Genomic DNA, 21,267 nt, shown 5'->3' with positions numbered 1-21,267 from the left:
CTACTGTTCAGTAAAGATAATACATCTAATTAGGTTGCATGCTTTAATACATAATTTTAAATAAATGACGTGATTTTTATTTTTTTCTTCCTTTTGAAAATATTTTCATGAAATAAAAAGGCAGAAAAACTTGATTTACAAGAAGTAAATCTACTGAGTATAAGCATGTATTTTAAAAGTTTATTCTGAGGTAACTTTAAAGGTAGATTTTGATACTGGATGTGATTCTGTTACTAAGAAAGAAAACAAAATAATCATTGCATTTTTCTTCTTTTTGTGTTTCTATTTATGGCATTAAAGCCATATGTTATTTTCTTAGAAACACAACAGTTTTAGCAGTAAGTAAATTAAAACAACATTAATATAATGCTTCTACATGCAGGAGAACATAAGCAAAATGAACAGCAAAATATCCTCCAGGATATGTGGAGACCACAAGTAATAACCGCAGTACTGTAACAACACTGATATTGTAACCATGACAAATGAAATACATGAAATAGTCCAGGTTTTACAATATGTTCCTGTCACATACAATACACTGTTCTGAATACCTGCTAAGATGAGATAAAGAAAAAGAACAGCATTAGAGAGCTGAAAGAGTACATAAGAAGACAATGATAATCAGTTCCAACACCATGTGTAATAAACATAAAAATGAAATTTCAAGTAAACTTCAGAAAATGTGGATTAAATCTGACATCTCCCCATGAAACATCCTTCTAAACTGTTACCTTAATAGAGTGACAAAACAGGTAAATACTGAGTACTTAGCTAATAGAGCTGTACATTTTTGATAGTACTAGCCAACCCTATTTCCCAGTTAGAACTGAATCTGGTCAAGAACAGCAAAGGGAACAAGAAGGATTCCTACAAGTATCTTCATAACAAAAGGGAGACTAGAGAAAATGTCAGCCCTGTTGTGAAGGATACAGGGTTACCCAGAATAGACAAAAAAAACAAGGCACTGAATGGTAATTGACTTCAGGAACCCCATGCCCCAGAAACCAGTCTGAAGGGCTGGGGCAAAGAAGTGCTCTTGATGGAAGAAAATTAATTTGAGGAATACTTGAGCAAACTTAACCTTTGCAGGTCCCTGTGCTTTGATGAAATTTTGAAACTACTCTATAATCTTTGCTCAAATGTGGCAACAGGCCACAAAGACTGAAAGAAAGCAAATATCAATTGTACCTATTCAAGAAGGTCAAGAAAGAAGATCCACAGAACTACAAGCCAGTCAATCCCTGGGAAGATGACAGAACAGTAAATCTTGGAATCCATTTCAGGTACATGAAGGAGAAGAAAATTATCAGGAGTTATCCAGATGTATTCACTGAGGGGAAGTCACAGAATCAGAAAGACCAACCAGATAAACTTTCATAATGAAATGACCTACATGCTGGAGGAGTGAGAAGTGGTGAATATTGTCTACATAGATTTCCATAGGACCTTTGGCACGTCCTCCCATGGAGAAACTGTAGAAGGATGAATGAAAACAAAGATAAATGAACCAAAAACCGACTCAATGGGTGGATCCAGAGGGTAGTGGTCAGTGGTGCAGAGTCTAGTTGGAGGCCAGTAATGAATGAAGTATGCCAAGATTGAATAGCAGGTCCAGTTCTGTTTAATAGCTTCATTAATGTTCCGAATAATAAGGTAGAGTGCACCCTCAGTAAATCTGTAGATTACATAGAACCTGATGAGTCCATAGAGGGCTGTGGACACTGGGACCTGCACAGGCTGGAAAGATGGGCTCATCTCATGATGTTCAGGAAGGAGAAAGACATTGTCCAGAGCCTGGGGAGCAACAATCATGCTTGGGACTACCCAGCTGGAAAGCACCTTTCAAGGACAGGTCCTAGGAGTCCTGGTGGAAGTTGAACATGAGTCAGAAATGTGTCCTTGATGATTTCTTACTACTAAAAATTGCTAATGGCATTGTGCATGCTCTTGTCTATATTAGACGAAGTATCACCAGCAGGTTACAAGAGGTCATCCTTCTTTGCTAAGCACTGATGAGGGTGATCCCGGAGTACTGTGTCCAGTTCTGGAAACACCAAGACAGGAGAGACATTTGATGTACTGGAGAGAGTCTAATGATGATCAAGAGACTGGAGCATCTCTCTTATGAGAGGATGAGAGCTGAAACGAGTATGGGAGGCTTTGCAGGCATCATAACAATGTGTGCAAATACCTGAATGGAAAATGCAAAGAAGGTTTAGACTTTTCAGAAGTGCTTGGTGCAAAGGCAAGAACTGGAACGCAAGGTGTTCTGTCTAAACACCAAAAGTACTTATTTACTATGCAGGTGCCAGAGAACTGGTATAGTTTCCCTAACAAAGTTGTGGAGACTCTTATCTTTGAAGATCTGCAAAAGCTGCTGGATATGATCCTGAGTAGCTACTTGGGCATGAGGTTGGACCAGATGACCTCCAGTGGTCCCTGCCAATTGTAACCACTGTGATTCCCTTTACTAATATCTACTTGTGTTTGGTATTTAAAATCTTTATCTGCAGGATATCTGTGAACAGCTCTTGAAAACACCAGTTAACTTTCAATTCTGGCTGCAAGGTAAGTTCATGTAGTGAATTGAGGAAAACCATTACACACAACAGGATGCTTTGGAACAGAAGCAGAGTTGGTGATAAGAGCATGTCACAAAACTGTCTCTGTCTACACTGGTAGACTCCAGGTGAGTCTTGATGAGGACAGAGTAGTGAGGGACAAGCACTCCCTTGCCAAGCTGGCTGCCACTCTCTTCAAGCAGCCCAGGATACAATTGGCCTTCCAGGCTGCAAGGTTATGCTGTCCACTCACGTTAAATTTTTCATCTACCATCTAAATACAAGGGCTGCTACAAAATTAATGCCTCCTACTTTCTTATCCATGACATCAGACAGAGATTTTGGGAGTATGGCAGTAGAGGCTGAACCTTCCCATCAATTTTCTGTTACACTTTGTTGCCATGTGACAGATGGTATAAGAGGAGCAGTCCATCAAAAAAGCAGTTTGACATGGAAGAGCATATGAAGTAAAGGTGTTATCACTGAATTCCTACACACAGAAAAGGTTGCACCAACATTTAATTGACAACATGAAAGATAAGATATGTTCCAGATGGTCACGCAGAGTTTTACAAGCATGTCATGCTAGCTCTTGTTCATCACTGATGAAAATGTATTGCTAATGGTGGTGATGAGGAATAAAAAAAGGAAGAGTAAGTTAAACAGGAGGAATGAAAACAAAGTCTGTCTAGCTGCAGAGAGTAGGGATGTAAAAATGATATGGTGGAAAGACACTTGAAAGACCAAGGACTTAAGACAGGGACAAGACAGATCAAGAACTTTAAGCAAAGATAAAAGCAAGCAGAAACTGGTAAGGGGGAGCCCCTCCCAGAAAGTTTAGAAGTTGGCAGCAAGGAAGACTACAAGCCTTCATGAAGAAGACTACGAGCCTTCATCCAAAGACTGCCAGAAGGATGTCGCGAATGTGAGGAGGAGGGACAGTATACAAAGGAGTTCTTGTAAATATAATGAATATCTATATGAATTCTGGGAAATCTGTTGAGTATGTACAAACTTGGCTTATATATGTAAACAGCTTTTGCTTGTCTGTGTGCAAGTTAGGTGGAGTGATTCCTCTTGCACCTGGCGCGTGTTTCTGAATAAACACATATGCGTTTTATAAATTAACTCTGGGCTATAGAGTTTGTTTCTGCACATCAGTGCCCATGCTGAAAAATGTGTTTTGTAGCTGAGATCTTGCTCTATCAGATAGTGTTACTGTGTTCTTTGTATCTGTTGTAGTTTTCATGCAAATAAACAGGAGGCATTACTTTCCGTACAACTGAAGTATAATGGTATGACAGAGCTCAATATTGTAAAAACAAAACAAAATCCACATTATTCAGGTCTATTACAAGCTACAGGATTGGAGAAAACAAATTGGAAATTAGATCATCAAATTTATATTTTTATCTCCCTTTTACAAAGCTAAAAAAGCTTTTTTCAGTACAACAACTGAGCAAGTTTCACGTTGTACACTGATTTCAAGGTATTCAAATTCAATGTTGTACTTTGATTTAATAACATCAAAAATTAAATTAAAATTAGGGAATAAAAAATTTGCCTTTTTTCACTTTTTAATTTGTCTTGTGGAATAAGATTGTTTTAAGCACATCAAGATTTATTAAAATCAGACATTTCAACATTCCTTAGGAGCTATTTCATAAAGGATATAACTGACATAATGTCACAGTTTTATGATTTTTTGCATTGGTATTTCACATCATAACATCATGTAGTGCATTAAGAGTTAAAGAGTTCATGCTCCAGCTCTGTGGATCATTGAAAGTTATGGGTATACCTGTCTCAGAAGAGAAGAAGTACTACATTCCCTATATGGCTGATATAGGTAAAATTTCTCTCCCAGTGTTACAATGGGACTGCTTAGGTTTTAAAACTTCTGACTTAACTGTTTTTGAATGAAAAGTTAAATAGGTGAATGGATACTGAAACTCTAGATAACTAGAGTTTTATTGTTCTTGGTTAAGAAGATTACTATAATATTCTGAATACAGAACAAAACCAGTTATATTTCCTATACTTCTATGTATTAGTTTATAGGCACTGTTTTTAGATACTAATTTTAAAATTAAAACAAAATCTCAGATATATTTTGTTTTCTGGGAAAAGCCAAGACAAATTTAGTTATGCAAAGTCAAACTTTGGTATAATGAATTGTCTTGGATAAGTATGATCATTTCTCTGCAGTGTTTTCTGCTTCAGTCTTCTCTGAGAGAACTCTGATGACTGTAGTGTAAAACAGAATATAAATTACAGAACTCATAAAGCATTTGATTGTGCCACCAATTCCACAAAATTCTGCTTACTCTTCATCAGAATAATCCTCTGATTCATAGTTGGAACTCAAATTCCTAATATTAGCAGTGTCCAGAAATACTAATTATTACTTTATAGCTATAATGGTTTTCAATTAGTACATGTCAGACAATCAAAAGACACTGAAATACTGTTTCCTTCACCTGAGAATTGGACTAAGGGGCAAATATTCAATTGAGACTAAAAAATGCTGTCAAAATCTCAAATCTCAAATGTAGCATGTACAAAGAAGCAACTCTCTTTATCCATTTAATTTTAAAATCCTTTCCCAAATGAACCACTCACTTCTAATCAATAATGGAACCATTAATATAATTACAAAGTTTTGTCTAATATTGAATCCTTTTTAAATGCATGTTTATAACTTTGTCATCCTTGCTTGACTATTATAAGTATCTTCTTTATATTTTATTTTTCTATTTCAATTAAAATTAAACAAATCATCAGGACAGTATAGAAAACAAATACATTTTATTTCTAAACAGGCCAGCAGAGTAAATAGCTCATACTGTAATTGACTGGGACATCAAATTTAATATTGGTATTGTTAGGAAAGGGTCAAGATATTTCTAAAGGTTAGCTTTCTCTCTCTCTTTTTTTTTTTTTTCTTCATGTAAAAGTATCATTATTATTAAATTACAACTTAGTGTTATCTCTATGGGAAAAAAAAATGCTACTAAGTAGAATTATGTCAAACACTTCCAACAGAATTTAAGAAACTACAGAGTGTTAAAATTAACTCTTCACATCAGGACACTTATTTTAATGAATCTAGCTATCCGTTCTGCTGCCACAAGCATCATGGTTTCCATAGGCAATAGCAACAGAATTTGAGGAGACAGCTTATTTTCCTGAGGCAGGGTTTATTTTTAATTCTATATGTGAATACTTACATGTTCTAGACATGTTTAATAGAACATAAAATCATAAAATATAATCACAGCAGAAAGAGCAGAGATCTGCTTGCAGGAACAGGAGCAGTCCAACAGTATCTCTCAGTATCTTGCTACAGTATGTCAGCCTGACGTATCAATTTCTTTTCTACTTGGACAGTTACAGAATCACAGAATCATAGAGGTTGGAAGGGACCTCTGAAGATCATCTAGTCCAACCCCCCCTGCTAAATCAGGTTCCTTATGATAGGTTGTATAGGAAAGCATTCAGGCAGATTTTGAACTTCCCCTGAGTATGAGACTCCACAAGCTCTTGGAGCTCGTTCCAGTCGGGGTCTAACTTTCCCTAAATGCAGGAGTGAAAAAAGTACAATGTTCCCTTCCCTGAAAGAGGCAGAAGGACAAGAATATTTGTCAGCATTGTTTGAAACTTTCATGATGGAAAGTAATGTTGGTGGTAGGAGAAATAATGGTTCATCTATGTACTACAATGTAATTATTTTTATACTATATTTCAAGGCACTGTAATATGCTGCATGATACTATTCATGATGTTAAATAGTACGTAAGATCTCATAAGCAGTGATATTAAGATTTTATCCATGTCGCAGTAAGTTTGAAGTTATACAAATCTATTGATTTCAAATTGTGGCAATTGTTCACAGCTATAGGTTAATATTAACAGTATCACATAATCATGGAATATTTTGTATTTGTATCAATTTCAAATGAAGCAAGATTTTGCCTACAATGCTTTATATGTTAATAGGAAGCAGCAAATTAGTATAATGTTGATTTATTTCTCTTCAGTTTCTTTGTAATTTGTCCTCATCCTATTTATTTACCTCATGTTTAAGATGAGGTTGGATAGGGTTTTGGGTAGTCTAAACTAGTGAAAAGTGTCCTTGCCCATGGCAGAGGGAAATAAACTAGATGATTTTTAAGATCCCTTTCAACCCAAACTATTCTATTATTGTGCATTTTCTTTATTTCATTTTACATATTTGCCAGAACAGTCACCTCTTGAGTGACATAAGAAATCAGAGTCTAAGATTAGATGTGACACTTCATGAAAATCCTAAATTTCATTTTTTTAAAATATCATTTCAACCTAATTTACATTTTAAGATGCCATGTGAATAATAGAATTGTAAAATCTTTAAAGTTAGAAAGACCAACAAGATCATATAGTCCAGCTGTCAACCCATGCCCGTGATTGCTCTAGACCACGTTGCTCAGTGCAATATCTACCCTTTTCTTGAAAACCTGCAATATCTACTCTTTTCTGGAGGAGTCAGTTACATCATCTATCTGAGCTTCAGTAAGGCCTTTGACACAGTCTCCAACAACATTATTTTCTCCAATTGGAAATATGCAGGTTTGATGTTGGCCTGTTCTGTGGATGAGGAACTGGTTGCAAGGACATACCCAGAGAATAGTAGTAAATGTCTCAGTGTCCAGCTGGAGATCAGTGGTGTCCCTCAAGAATCAATACTGGGACAGATAACACCTTCATCAATGACAATACCAGTGCGATCGAGTGCACACTCAGCAAGATTGCAGATGACACTAAACTGTGTGGTGTGGCCAACAGGCTTGAGGGACAGGATGCCATCTAGAGGAAACCATGTAGGCTAAAACTGTGGGGCCAGTTGAAAACTAAGTGCCAAGGAAAGACAGATCAGTTTTAGATGCTGAACATGAAAATATACAGAATTAATTTATGGGTAAAAATTAAGCTTAGAGTATGCTTTTCATTCCTATGTCAGCTTGAATGTTGAGACTATATAAATAACTAATAAAGATGCAAGTCACAAACTAATCTATTCCTGAGAGTCAGTGTTTGGACAGAGCTAAAATCCTTATGTTCTAAGTTTTTTCCTGAAACACATCCCATAATTCTTAGGCCTATGCGGTCTCCCACATAATGACTAGAAATTGTGCCAAGATGATAATCGATACAAGCAGAAAACACGTCAGGGAATGAATATTCTGACAATTTAATAGCACAGATGACATCTGCTAGGTTTTGCAACCATACTACAGACATGTTCAGTTTAAGAGAATATACAGAGCTCAAGTGATTAAGTCAGTGCTACAAAAATGTGTTTCCATCTGCTCAAAACAGGATCCTTGTTAGTTATAACCCCTGGCACTATACTTAGGGAGATCATAGTAGGATCACTGATTTATTTTTCATTTTGGTGCAGTCCCAACAGGAAGATACAATGTGGGAGGAAAAAAGACATTCTAGGACATGGAGACTTTAAAATACTTTGCAAATCACTGTTATTAACAATAAAAGCAGAAAGCAAGTCTCCACCGTAAATATTTGAAATAAAATTTCCAGAAAAATATGGATATTCTTCTGGATAGATACTTGCATTTATTTTTACTGACACTGTTTAGATAGAATATAAAACCTGAGTAAGACTGTTATTTGGCCTGATGAAAGATGCCAGGCTAAGGCATTGCTTCCCAGTGTATATTACTAACAGAGACCACACAAATTATGTTCTTAAAGCACTGGCTTCTTCTACACTTAAAACAGGGAGCCCGCCTTGTCTGAATGACAGAATAAATATATATGAGCAGAAGGCACTTAAATGTATCTATTGTGAGACCAAGATTATATGCCTTGCATAAATTTATGCTTAAACAATTAATATTTATTCTGTCTATATTCTGCAGAAGAAGCGTCTAACTAGACTACTCATTTTAAGTTTCCATATAAATTTCTAGACAACAAAAATAGGAAAAATGTGAGGCTGGGCATTTTCTTTCTCTAATTAACTAAATATAACATCTTCTGACTTCACATTTATTCTTTTAATGCAGCGTGAAGCATAATGGATATATATTAAATAAACAGTTGGGAATATAAAAAACTTCTATCTGCTTCCCTGAATTTTAAGTTGTTAATTACATAAAAATTAATATTTGCATCCTCCATTTAAAAACAAAACAGAAAGTCATCACAAACAACATAAAAAACATTTTTATTAATAAGAACTATAATACTAATGTTTATTTTAGTCTTTTACACTCTCACATATAAATTCCAAGTTCTGATAATATCCATAATGCTCAGAATCATCTTCCTCTAGACCAGTTTTGAAAGGGCTGTTAATCAAAACACTTTTCTATGACTTGTTTCACAGAAATCTGTATTAAAATTAACTAAGCTGCTCATGGTGTTATTATTCTCATGTGCCACACTACAGAAACTTTGAAGTTTCAAAAAGTCTTAGAAAGAGGACCACTAAATAACATTTTGTATTTGAATAAAGCACTATACATTATACATTGACACAGAGTATACAAACATTTCTGGAGAAGTTTAAACCATTTACAAAACAATTACCAACTATGCTTTCAACCCAGATTGAGCTTCCCTAATTTAAATGATCAGGAACATTTCAGAATAAATACTTTTTTCTTTCAGTATTGAAATTATGGTTCAGCTACACTTCCTGATCATGACTCTACCATCATGAACTAAGTTACAGAGAAGACAAGTCACTTGGGAAAAATTATCAGCATCAATGAAACAATTAGAAAGGCTGGGAAAGCTAATTCTTTTATCACAGTCAATGGTGAGCAGGCTAAAGTAATCCCCTTTAATTAAAGATCATTCCCTGACCATGATTAATAAATCTGATAGAAGAGCTGCTCAACAAACAGATGAGAAAAAATAGCTGAAGAAAGTACTCTTACATCACAGAAGTAGGGTATAAGCATTACTCAATTTGTTTTGCTACATCAAGTGTTTTTGCCAATGTGCAAAATCAAAACATAACAGACAAAATACAGTGCCCAAAAGCAATGACCTAACCACTGAGGAAAGTAGATGATATTATAACTTTGACCATATGTAACAGTTATGAGCAGTTTATGCAAATTCAATTGATATTTTGTTAAAACTGGCTTCTTTAAAGAACAAGTAATGAGCTTAATAAAAGACATCAGATTTAGAATGAAGGTAACTACATCAAGTCAGTTGGCTATCATCTTGCTTCAACTGTCTTAAATGAAGCATAGAGTAGCTAGCTCACCTTTATAATTGATAGTGCAAACTGGGATTAAAAGAGGGGAATCTGACCCATAAGCAATTCTTTAACAACATTATTCCTTAGGATTATTTACCAAACCTGAAAAGTAAGAAGCCTTGTCCAAATTATTTTCTATTTTTTTTTCCAAACGTTGAAGTTCTTATTCACTCATGAAGTTTTTTGTGCAAATAATTTAAGTTTTATACTGTTTTAAGGCAAAACCTAATAAAGTCCTTCAGCTACATAGGTAACCAAACAGATCAGGTAACTTCCATTCACAATTATTCCATCTATGAAAATAACTACTTCAGATAGCATTTCCTATTTAAACTGCATTAAATTGAAAGCAGCTGTACTATGTCCTATACAAATAGATAAACCATCTCAGTCTTTATCAGATATGGCTACAAGAAGTTATTTTATTACTTGGCTGTGTGTAAGATTTAATTTTGTCCTCTACAGTTTCTCACAAAGACTGAATTCTAGGCATGGAAAAAGAAGAGAGAATTTAAAGTATCTGAAGAAATCTTGTATGAATAGGGATTTCAAGTGCCAAAACAAATACAATTACTTGGGAAATCTGTCTTTTAAAAAAGATGAAATTATTTTTTTATTTTTAGTCAATAAACACTGCTTTTTTTTAACATGTACATGAATGAGAGATGTGTCATTCAGTATAAAAATATTAAAAAATGATTGAAATATAAAAAACTAAGAACATTCAGGAATATAAAATATATATACACAATATTTTCACCTGTTTCCATCATATTTTCTAAAAATTTGAGGTTGAAATCTGTAAGTCAAGCAAGGTGACCCAGACAGTTTTCATCTCCTTCTCCTTTTTAATCTCCTTCCAGACTTACATGCAAAGATTTCTGCCACTTCATATGTGTTGCTATTATTATTGGCATATTTTTAAATTATTTTACTGTTATCTTGTATTCCATTCATCAGAAGTTATACATAGTTGTAAGAGACTATTTTATACCATTGCCTCAAAGTTTGCTGGTGAACATGTCCGAACATGTCCAAGCAAGTCTTGGGCAAGGGTTGCTAAATCCTTTGCCTAAGGGACAAGCAGATGGGCATGTCCTGGGGCAACGAAAGAGAGATAAGCTGCAGCTCAATGGCCACTGAACACTCATTTGTGTGGTACTCATCTCCGTGGGGAGATAGCCATCTCAGAAGATGCTTGCCTGGCATACTAGCATGGGCACATGCTAGTATTTGTCACATAGGCAGGAAAAATGGAAGATAAAAAAAATGTGTGGTCAGTCATTCCAAAGTAGAGGATAAATTTTACCCTTGCTCTCATTTGCATTGTATGGGCAATTATGCTATAATCTACAGGGAGAATACGACTGTTACACAAAGATTTCAAATAAGAAAATAAATAAACGAAAATCCAGAAGCAGGGAAAACAGAATATATATACAGTATTTCAGTTTATTATATCATCTTGGATCTGTCAAAGGATATAAAGGATAATAAGAAAGTATGTCAACTGGAAAAGAAATGTAGGAAAAATGAGGGAGTGTTCTGGTAATGGTGGATGAAGAGAAGGCAAAGATACTTAACACCTTCTTAGCTTCTGTCTTCACTGTGTGAGAGAGTCTGGGGAATGGAAGGCTCCCCTTTGGTGAGGGAGAAGACAGTCTGAGAGTGTATTTGCAACATCAGTGTACATAAATCCATGAGCGCTGATGGGATACATCCACATGTGCTGAGGAAGTTGGCAGAGGTGATTGCTGAACCACTCTCCATCATCTCTGAGAGGTCTTGGGAGAATGGGAAATGTGCCTGAAGACTGGAGGATAGCTGATGTTACTCTGGTCTTCAAAAAGTGCAAGAAGGAAGATCCAGAGAGCTACCAGAGGCCAGTAAGCCTAACCTCCATCCCTGGAAAGGTGTTGGAGCAGTTTATTCTGGATGCCATCTTCAGGCAATTGGAAGATAAGAGAATTATTAGGAGTAGTCAGCATGGGTTCACCAGGGGGAGGTCATGCTCAACCAACCTGGTGGCCTTCTATGATGTCATTAATGACTGGTTGGATGGCGCAAATGTGATGAGGAGGGACAGTATGCAAAGGAGTTCTCAGAAATATAATGAATAACTAAACAAATTCGGTAAATCTGTTGAGTATGTATGAACTTGGCTTATATATGTAAAGAGCTTTTGCTTGTCAATGTGTAAATTAGGCAGAGTGATCTCTCTTGCACCTGGTGCAAGAGGATCGCTGAATAAATAAATGCATATGTGCTTTATAACCTAACTCTGGGCTATAGAGTTTGTTTCCGCATGTCAAACAACAAGAAAGGCTTCTATGGGTACCTCAATCAGAAAAGGAATGTCCAGGAGGGCACACCTACCCTCTCTTCCCAAGTGGGTGACACAGACAGGCTTTTTATTACCATCTTTTCCAATGAGTTGAATGGAAGTAAAATTTCAAATTTTTATCTTTCATTGTATTTCATTTTGGAAAACAGGAACTTTTATGGTGAATATATCTATTTAGGTTATTTAAATAGACTCTATTTTAATTTATCCTTAATTTGCAAACTTTTCTATAAGAAATCCAATAAAACTTATTTCTATTTATATTAAGGGCATGCTGAAGTAATCTGTTCACAGATAGCACACATTCCCAAAACTCTATGGTAAAATCTCAACCAAAAATAAAAAAATTAAAAATAAAAAATAGAAAAACAAAGAAAAACCCTATAGTATCTGCCTCGTAGTAAGCCTAATAACAGAAAAACTCTACAGCTTAAAATTTATAGCTCTTACCACTCTAACCGGGCTACCACTCTTTGAGTGAACCTTCTATATTGCAGAATAAACCAATAATTAATTCCAATAATTTAATTTTTATATGAAGATATTAACGATATTATTTTAAGCTAAAACATTATGTATTTTATCTAAATCTGAAATTTTTATTATCTGTAGTCACATTTCTGTATTCTAATATGCAGAACAGCTAAAAATGAATTATGTTATTTGTTCACATTTTCTAGATCTACAGCAACTGTCAAAATTATTTTTAGCACTGACATCCTGGCATATTTTAGTTCTAGTAGTACTTCTGATCTACATGTTTCAATAACTCTGTACATCAGCTACCAATTTTTCTTCATACTGATGAAAGAAATGCATGATTGGTCCCTAGAAATCATTAAATGGAAATTCTATTCTGTTAATAAACACCATCTGCTCTCTTCTTTCTGGCCTCTCCCTCCCATTATCAATGAAGTCAAGATAAATCTTGACATTTTTAACGTTGCCCTCGAGCTCATCTCAAAAGCTTTTCAGCAAAATTCCTGAATTCCTACAGTGCCACTCCAGTAGAAATATCTGAACCATTTCATTATTTATGGTGTTTAGTAATTGTTTAATAATTCAGCTTTTAAAATTATTCTAGCAGTACAAAAAAAACCCCAAAAAACCAAAAAACCTAAACAAAAAAAACCTCCCACATTTAATAATACTATTATAAATATGAATCATGTCCAGTATAACCTGTTTTCAATATAAAAACAATTTATACAAGTTCTTTATTCTTTCTCATAATCAATGGAAAAGCACAAAAATGCCTGACATTTAAATCAAATAACGATCATCATGAAAATTATATTGAAAGGTCTATTCCTTTTTCATCTTATACCTGGATCTGATCCCTTCAAATATATGCTTCAATTGCTCATCCCTCCCTTTCATGCCATCTCTGACTATGATTTCTCTTTATTGCATTGAGGGGTTGCTAATCTTTTCTATCTTAGGTTTTGAGTTACATATCCATAAAGAAGCATTTAAATATGTGGCCTGATATTTAGGGGTAATGAGTGTGCTGATGTTTAATCAAGAAGCTAACAAGGAGCTACTGGGCAATCAAAATTGTTGAAAATTGAATGCTAGGTAGAGCCAGATTTGAAAAGGTTGATTGCAGAGTTATACACATTCAAAAAGAGTACAAGAACAGAAATGGAGATCACTCTGATGTGATTATCATTTAAAAACACCTATCCTCTCATGCCAAGAAATAAGGCATGAAATGAATGTAACATAATATGTTTTCATTTCTTTGCTAACTCCATGTAAAGACAGGTAACCTCACAAGAAGTCAGAAAAACAGGAAGAGAAAATAAATATTAATCTGCCTTAGTGCAGCTCTCAAAGAAGGAGGAAATGAGACACTAGTGAACTAGAAATTTTATGTCTAGCTAGATTGATTTTGGTACTGGTGATTTTACAGAATAAAACATCAGATTAAAAAAAATAGTCAAATATCAAATTACAGGTAGCAAGTATATTTTATTCTATAATACTGACTTACATGATTGAAAGTAATATTTACTTACACTTGTCAGTGATTTGGGGGCTGGATTCCTATTAATGAGCATGATATTTTTAGCCTAGAAAGGAGCTGTGTGAGAAGTTAGTCATCTGTGCAGTCACTGCTGATCCTGCATTTTAGGTTCAATCATTTTCTGTCATAACTGAAATGCACAACACCCTTTCTGATAGTAATGACCTTTTTGCTAAAAAGCATATGAGAGCAGCAGATGACAATCTATAAAGTGAACTTAAATTTGCCTATTTATGGCAAGAAATCAACAATAAAAATTACTGCACTTTTTCTAAGTTGCATGAGGGGTATATGCTATATTTTGTATATTAAATATTTCCTAATAATAAAATAATACATTTATAGATAACCATTTGTATAATTATGTTGCTGAAAAACTAAGTTATTGAACAATAAAAAAATTAGCAAAATTTGAAGTAGCTGTAACACAGCCAGATCCAGTCACATGCACATTCAATTTCTATTTTTGTAAAAATATTATTTTTCTATTTTCTATTTTCTTCCTTGTATGCAAACCAGAAAAAAATAGTGTATGTAATTACTTTTTCTGTTAATTCAAGTGATTAGTAAGGTGTGAAAATTATTTTACATTTTTCATTAATTTGTTTCATTTCATATTATTGCCATAATTATATATATGTAGGAATTTCTACGTGAAGCACCATTCTAATGCATTATACCTGAAAAGTAAGCTATGTTATGGCTGAAGACATTTTACTTCAGCGTCGGAATTGGGTACCATATTTCTACAGCCTTTCAGATATTTTTCTAGTTATCAATGTGTCATTCGGATATTTATTATCTGAGAGATACGTTCGTTATTACTGATGGGTTTAGGAGGGTTCAAAAATAGCCTCAAAGCATTTCCAGTAAGTTCACTTCAGTTCCTGGCTTGCCAACAGATACACTTAACCACTAGACCAGGCTTCCCAGAGCCACATCCAGACTTGCCTTGAATGCCTCCAGGGATGAGGCATTCACAGTCTCTCTGTTCCAGAGCATCATCACCCTCTGAGTGAAACACTTCCTCCTAACATCTAATCTAAATCTCTCCTGTTAGTTTAAAACCATTCCCCTTGTGCTATCACTATCAACCCATGTAAACAGTTGTTCTCACTCCTGTTTATATGCTCCCTTCAATTATTTGAAGGCCACAATGAGGTCTCCCCATGGCTTTCTATTCTCCAAACAAAAAACAAAAATATCTATCTCATTTTTAAGAAGGATACAAATGAATACCCAAGAAACTGCAGATTGGTGAGCTTCACTTCTGTGCTGGAGAAGATCATGGAACAGATCCTCCTGGAGGCTATGTTAAAACATATGCATGAGAAGAAGGTGATCTGAGGCAGACAGCATGGCTTCACCAAGAACTGATTGCTCCTGAGAAAGATGGTAAACTTCTGTGATGAAGTTACTGCAGCCGTCAATAGCAGAAGGTCTATTGACATCATACCTGGGCTTCTGCAAGGCCTTTGATATGTTCTCACAAAGTGTACTTATCTCTGAATTGGACAGGTATGGATTTGAAGAGTTAAGAGAGATAAGGAATTTGGCCACAGCCAAAGACTTGCAGACAATAGCTCCTTATCCAGATGGAGGCCAGTGGCAGCTAGTGTCCCTCAGGAGTCTGTCTTGAGTCCAGTTCCCTTTAACATCTTTATCAATTGGGATATTTTATATGTATTGGTCCATGGGATTGGGTGCACCATCAGCAAGTTTGCAGATGACACCAGGCTGAGTGATGCTGTTGATGTGACAGAAAGAAGAGGTGTCATGGACATGGAGTCATGGTGACCTGGACGAGATTGAAAAGAGGGTTCACATGAACTAAATGAGATTCAAATTGGAGAAGTATAAGATGTTACACTTGGGTCAGATCAATCCCAGATACACAGATGAACTGAAAGAGGAACTCATTGTCAGCAACCCTGCAGAGGAGTACTTAGGAGTTTGGTGGAAAATTTTGACATAATCCAGCAGTGTACATTTGTAGCCTGGAAGAACAAGTGTATCTTGGGCTGCATCAAAAGAGGGGTTGTCAGCAGGAAGAAAGAGAATGACTGTCCCCTGTTCTGCCCTTGTGAAGCTCCATCTGGTGTACTACATCCAGATCTGGGGCTTCCAGCACAAGAGGTATGTGGACCACTAGAGTGCATTCAACGGAGGACCACAGAGATGATCAGAGGGCTGGAGCATCTTACATATGAAGAAAGGTTGACGGAGTTGAAATTGCTCAGCCTGAAGAAGGTAAGGCACTAGAAAGACTTCACTGCAGCCTTTCAGCATTTAAAAGGAGCTTATAAACAAGATGGAGACCAACTTTTTACATGAGAAGTTACTGATAGAGCAAGGGGGGGTGGCTTAAAATTAAAAGATGGAGATGATAGGAAGAAATTATTTACACGGAGTTCAGTAAGGCACTGGTACCTGTTGTCTATCCCTGGAGGCACTGAACGCCAGGTTGGATGGGGGCCCTGGGCAACCTGATCTAGTAAGTGTCATCTCAGGCCATGGTTGGGATGCTGAGACTAGATGACTTTTAAGGTAATTTCTAAACCAAACCATTTAATGATTGATTCTATGAGTTAAAGTCAATTTTAGAGTTTGGATGAAAGTTTAAACATTTCTATGACTGCATAAGTAGTAAACATAACTTGAATAAAGGTATGCATATGTGTTTACATAGGTTTGTTTAATCTTAGAATAGAATCTTACCTTCATAGTAAACTTTAAACCCATGAGCACTAACTGCAAAGTCACTTGTCAAGCGCAGTGAGAACACAGATTTTGTACTTGTCACAGGTGGAGGAAGATGAAATCCTGTTAACCTACAAAACAAAATAGTACAAATCATAGTTAATTGAAAAATAAATCTGTGTTACAGGCTGTTTTTCATTTCACCACTGAAACCAATTTGAAACTACATATCTCAATTGAGAAAATATGAATTTTCAGGAATTTTCATGGACAATGAGCTAGGCAAGTACGTTGGCATGGGAAAAATGTGCTTGGAAGAGCTGATGGTAAGATACAGATATAAAAGTTAGACATTAAAAAAGATCTGTTATCAGTGGAAGAACCAAAAAACAAACAGAAAAAAAAAAGACAATCCATTTTGTTTTATGTTCAAACTTGAATTATGTATTTTACAGAGACTTATGTTTGAAGTACAGTGGTTCAATGATAAACAATTGGACCACGATTCTTAAGAAAGATCTTTCAAAGTGAATGACAGGCTTACTAGGGCACTGATTGTTTAGTGGGAGTGTTCTGGTTGGGTTTTTTTGCTTGTTTCATTTAAATGAAATCCACTATAGTTGAGATACAGATACAGCCAGCTCTAAAAAATTGTTTTTGTTAGATGTACATATAGCAGCATTTGTTTTCTTTAAATGACTTAGATATTCTAGGAAAATACACTCATCATTGTTCACATGAGGACAACAAATCAGATAGTATTTACGAGTCAAACACACCAGTCAAAGAAAAAGTTAAATAATTTTGTTATATACACTCACCAGCAAAATCTGGACACTCCTTTAGAGCCCTGTTTGTTTTGTATGACAAATTGTATAGCAGCTTAGGCTGCTTTTTGCTTTTTTTTTTTTAATTAATTTTTACAATTAAATTGTTTTCAAGCAAGTGTTTTTAGCTGTCCATTATCATTCATTATTTCGATTACTGTCATGACAGGTATGAAAGACAGGTGATAAGGTAATGATCAAAAAGTAGAAAAATATAATAAACTTAGAAAATATGTTTTAAGACAGGTCCATACAAGCCTATATATGTGTAAGGACATTAATGCATATACTGAGTATTCTGTAGTTGGTTTTGTAATATTTTCATTAAAACAGCACTAGTTTAAACTACTGTTGTTAATAAGGAGAGTATTATTTTACTTGCTTAATTACTTGCTAATTTACAATTAGCAGATTCCTAAACTAATATTAATTAACTGGTAAATATCATAGTATAAAACTCATATGACCAAGATAAAATCATGATAGTAATCTGAATAAATATTTAATTTGCAATTCTCGGTTCAATTGATATCTATTTACCTAGTCAGTAATTTGAAGTGAGTTTGGGCCATAAACATGTATCCATAAAAAAAGAAGTACAAATTTATGTAAAAGTATAATTATATGAGTAGTGCATATACACAACTCTGATGGGCAAGGGATTTTTAAAATAAAGATATGTTACTAGCATGGCATGCATTATGTTTCCTTTGCAAAGCAAATTATTATTAGTGCCACTTCATGCCATTTTGCTTTCAGATATATGACCTTTATCACCATCATTATGCTGCGTTTATTCAGAAAGCTATGGAATTTTCTTTTTAATTTTGTTGCTATATTGAAATTCATTTGAAATATTCAGTTCTTTACTTGTAGATGCAAAATTAATGAGAACATTAATAAATAAGAATTAAAAACATTCTTCTATAATATCACAATAAACTACCACAAATTTTCAAAGGGGAATGGAATGTATTCTTGGGCAATTAGTGTGACATTCTGAGTATTACTCATTGTATACTGCAGTTCATGACCTCAGGGTTTAAGTTTCATCTGTATGTAAAGTTCTACAAAATGTCATAAATGTTAGCTAGAATAATTTTCTGCCCCATTCAAAAATGGAACATAACAATTCCATAACAACTCAAAGAGAAAGGTATCAGGGAAACAGTAAAATGCCTGTGAGATAATATATTTGTGTGTGTCTGATTGCCATTTATTTATTTAGACCAGACACTAAGGTTATCTGACAGAGAGTATCCTGATAAAAATAATCTCTAGATGCAACACATGGAAACCTAAAAATAATCTACTTAAGCTGGTAACATCCATATATTAAAAACACTTAAAATTCAAATTTCCCTCTAGTAGCTGAAGTGATTTTGATTGGTGATGTTTCTCCTCCCCCTCTCCTCAATTTTATTTCATACTGTAGTCCATTTATATCAATCTTTTATTTGAACTTTAAATACCCAGTGGAGAGACCATTGCATAGAATGGAATTGCACAGCAGGGAATTCATGCATGATAGCATGGATCTCCATGGATCTCCAACATCTTCAGGACGCTAACACTTGCCTGAATAACTCTGGGCTAAAGAACATTTCAGAACTAATGTGGAAAGTGTAAGAAATATTAGTTATTTATGTTTATAAAATAATACAGAAACATAAAATATATCAACTTATTATAACTTTGAAAAATTAGTTCTTAATAAACTATGAATTTTAAATGATTTGTGTACACCAGACTTTCAGTTTAACATCCCAGATTCTGACTGCCAAATTAAAATTAAATATTTCCCACTGACGGATATATTGCTACCCTCTTTCATGACAGTGTAAAATCTTGCATCTGTTTCATTCTGGTTTGTAGCCTTTTATATTCTCCATCATGTTAATTCCTCAAAGATAAACATCTGTGATGTATGAACAGTAAACCAAGCATCTAGTAGTTAGAAAGTTGCAAAAGAATGAATACCAAATATTTAAGGAGCATTAGCAGTTAATCGTAAGAGGAAAAAACAGGAAAGGCAAGGATATATGCTTTAAAAATTAAAGTATATATTTTACTACTAAGATCTTTGATATCTATGGCATAAAATACATTGTTTAAACATCCATGGTGCTTTTATATTTATGAAGGAGTTAAGAAATTAAATTACTTAAAAATTATATGAAACTATCATCTACAAGTATATCTGTTTTTGTGTAAGAACTTCCAATTACTAAGTAGCTCAGAAAGTACTAACTTCATACTTCTCTTACTTCCATGAAATTGAATGGTCCATATCTCACACACAAAGCTGTACAGGTCTTTCAATGACAAAACATTTCTGAGGGCAAAGAACTACTGCTTATATTACGCATACACATTTAAATATGCAAAGATCTGATACTCTTATAGGCAATATGGTGTATCAAATCAGCAATATATTCACAATGACATATTTCTGATTCCTCAAATAACTGTCGAAGCTAAATTAGTTTTAATTTAACTGTTTGATGTTGTGTGCTTTTCATACATATATTCTACTGATCTATATATGCATCCAGGCCTTTCTAAATTTTCATCACAACAGATTAGGTTTAGATAACAGGTTCCAAGAACATCACAGGCAAAAGTTACAAGTAGCAACAGTACTTAATCTAAGACAGGATTAAATATGCTCCAAAGGAATTCTGATGAATTGTATCATGATGGAAATGAAATCACTAATCATATTTATTCATTAATTTTGGACAGAGAAATAATGAATTCATCTTTACATTTTTGGCATATATGTTTTTCCGTCAATTTATTAGAAAGTAAAGTAATCCTCAAGAGCTGAAATTACAATATATTCATTTCTAATTCTTCCTACTCCAAATCTTTTCTACTGTCTCAATATTTTTTCTAGAGCAATATTCAAGTAATCAAAGATCATACTCTTTGATAGTGTTCTGCTATAATTTTGAAGTATTTTAATTTTAAAAAGCTATTCTCCTGTGAATAAAAATAATAAATCCTATGAAATTTGAGTGGAAAATGTAAATACACTTGTTGAACTAGTTTGTTTATCAATCCAAGGGTTATTAATCCAAGAAATTCATAAAGTGATTAAACATATAGTTAATAAATAAATCCAGAGTTTAGCAGTACATCAATGAAATAATTTCTAGTTTAGAAGGGGAAAAAAAAACAAAAAACCTTTTGATTCAAGAAAATTCTGTGTAGCTATCTAATTTATGTATTTATTTATTTTAATGTAACCAATTTGAGACTCCATAATTTGTGGTTTTTATGTGCTTTAGCTTTTGGTAGCAGTAGAATCTCTGAGAAAATAGGCCATTGCCAGATAGCTGGTTCCAACCATTTCCAACAGCTTCCACCTGGAAGACACAGGCAGTGGTGTGTCCTGGAAACCAAATTTGTTAAAAGGTAATATGCTAACAAGAAACATGAGGTCTCAGGAAGAAAAAGTACTGTGATTTTACCTGGCACAGATATTCACTCACTATTTTCCCTACCAGTGGGATAGTGAG

The 21,267-nt window shown here is 34.5% G+C and overlaps 1 protein-coding gene across 3 annotated transcripts in view; it reads right to left on the bottom strand.

Annotated features, from left to right (window-relative positions):
• Nucleotides 1-21,267, bottom strand: part of CSMD3 (CUB and Sushi multiple domains 3) — a 512,136-nt gene that overhangs the window by 408,413 nt on the left and 82,456 nt on the right. For all 3 annotated transcript variants that reach the window (XM_065752466.1, XM_065752468.1, XM_065752469.1), the window contains exon 3: nucleotides 16,935-17,047. In XM_065752466.1, the coding sequence (XP_065608538.1) occupies nucleotides 16,935-17,047 (113 nt within the window). The remainder of the gene's footprint in view (nucleotides 1-16,934; nucleotides 17,048-21,267) is intronic.

The sequence above is a fragment of the Cyrtonyx montezumae genome, unplaced genomic scaffold (assembly GCF_038088225.1).
Source record: "Cyrtonyx montezumae isolate F1298 unplaced genomic scaffold, pur_monq_1.0 scaffold_8, whole genome shotgun sequence".
In the NCBI taxonomy this organism is placed as follows: Eukaryota; Metazoa; Chordata; class Aves; order Galliformes; family Odontophoridae; genus Cyrtonyx; species Cyrtonyx montezumae.
The sequence above is the reverse complement of the archived record's forward strand: the minus strand, read 5'-3'. Positions and strand labels throughout refer to the sequence as shown.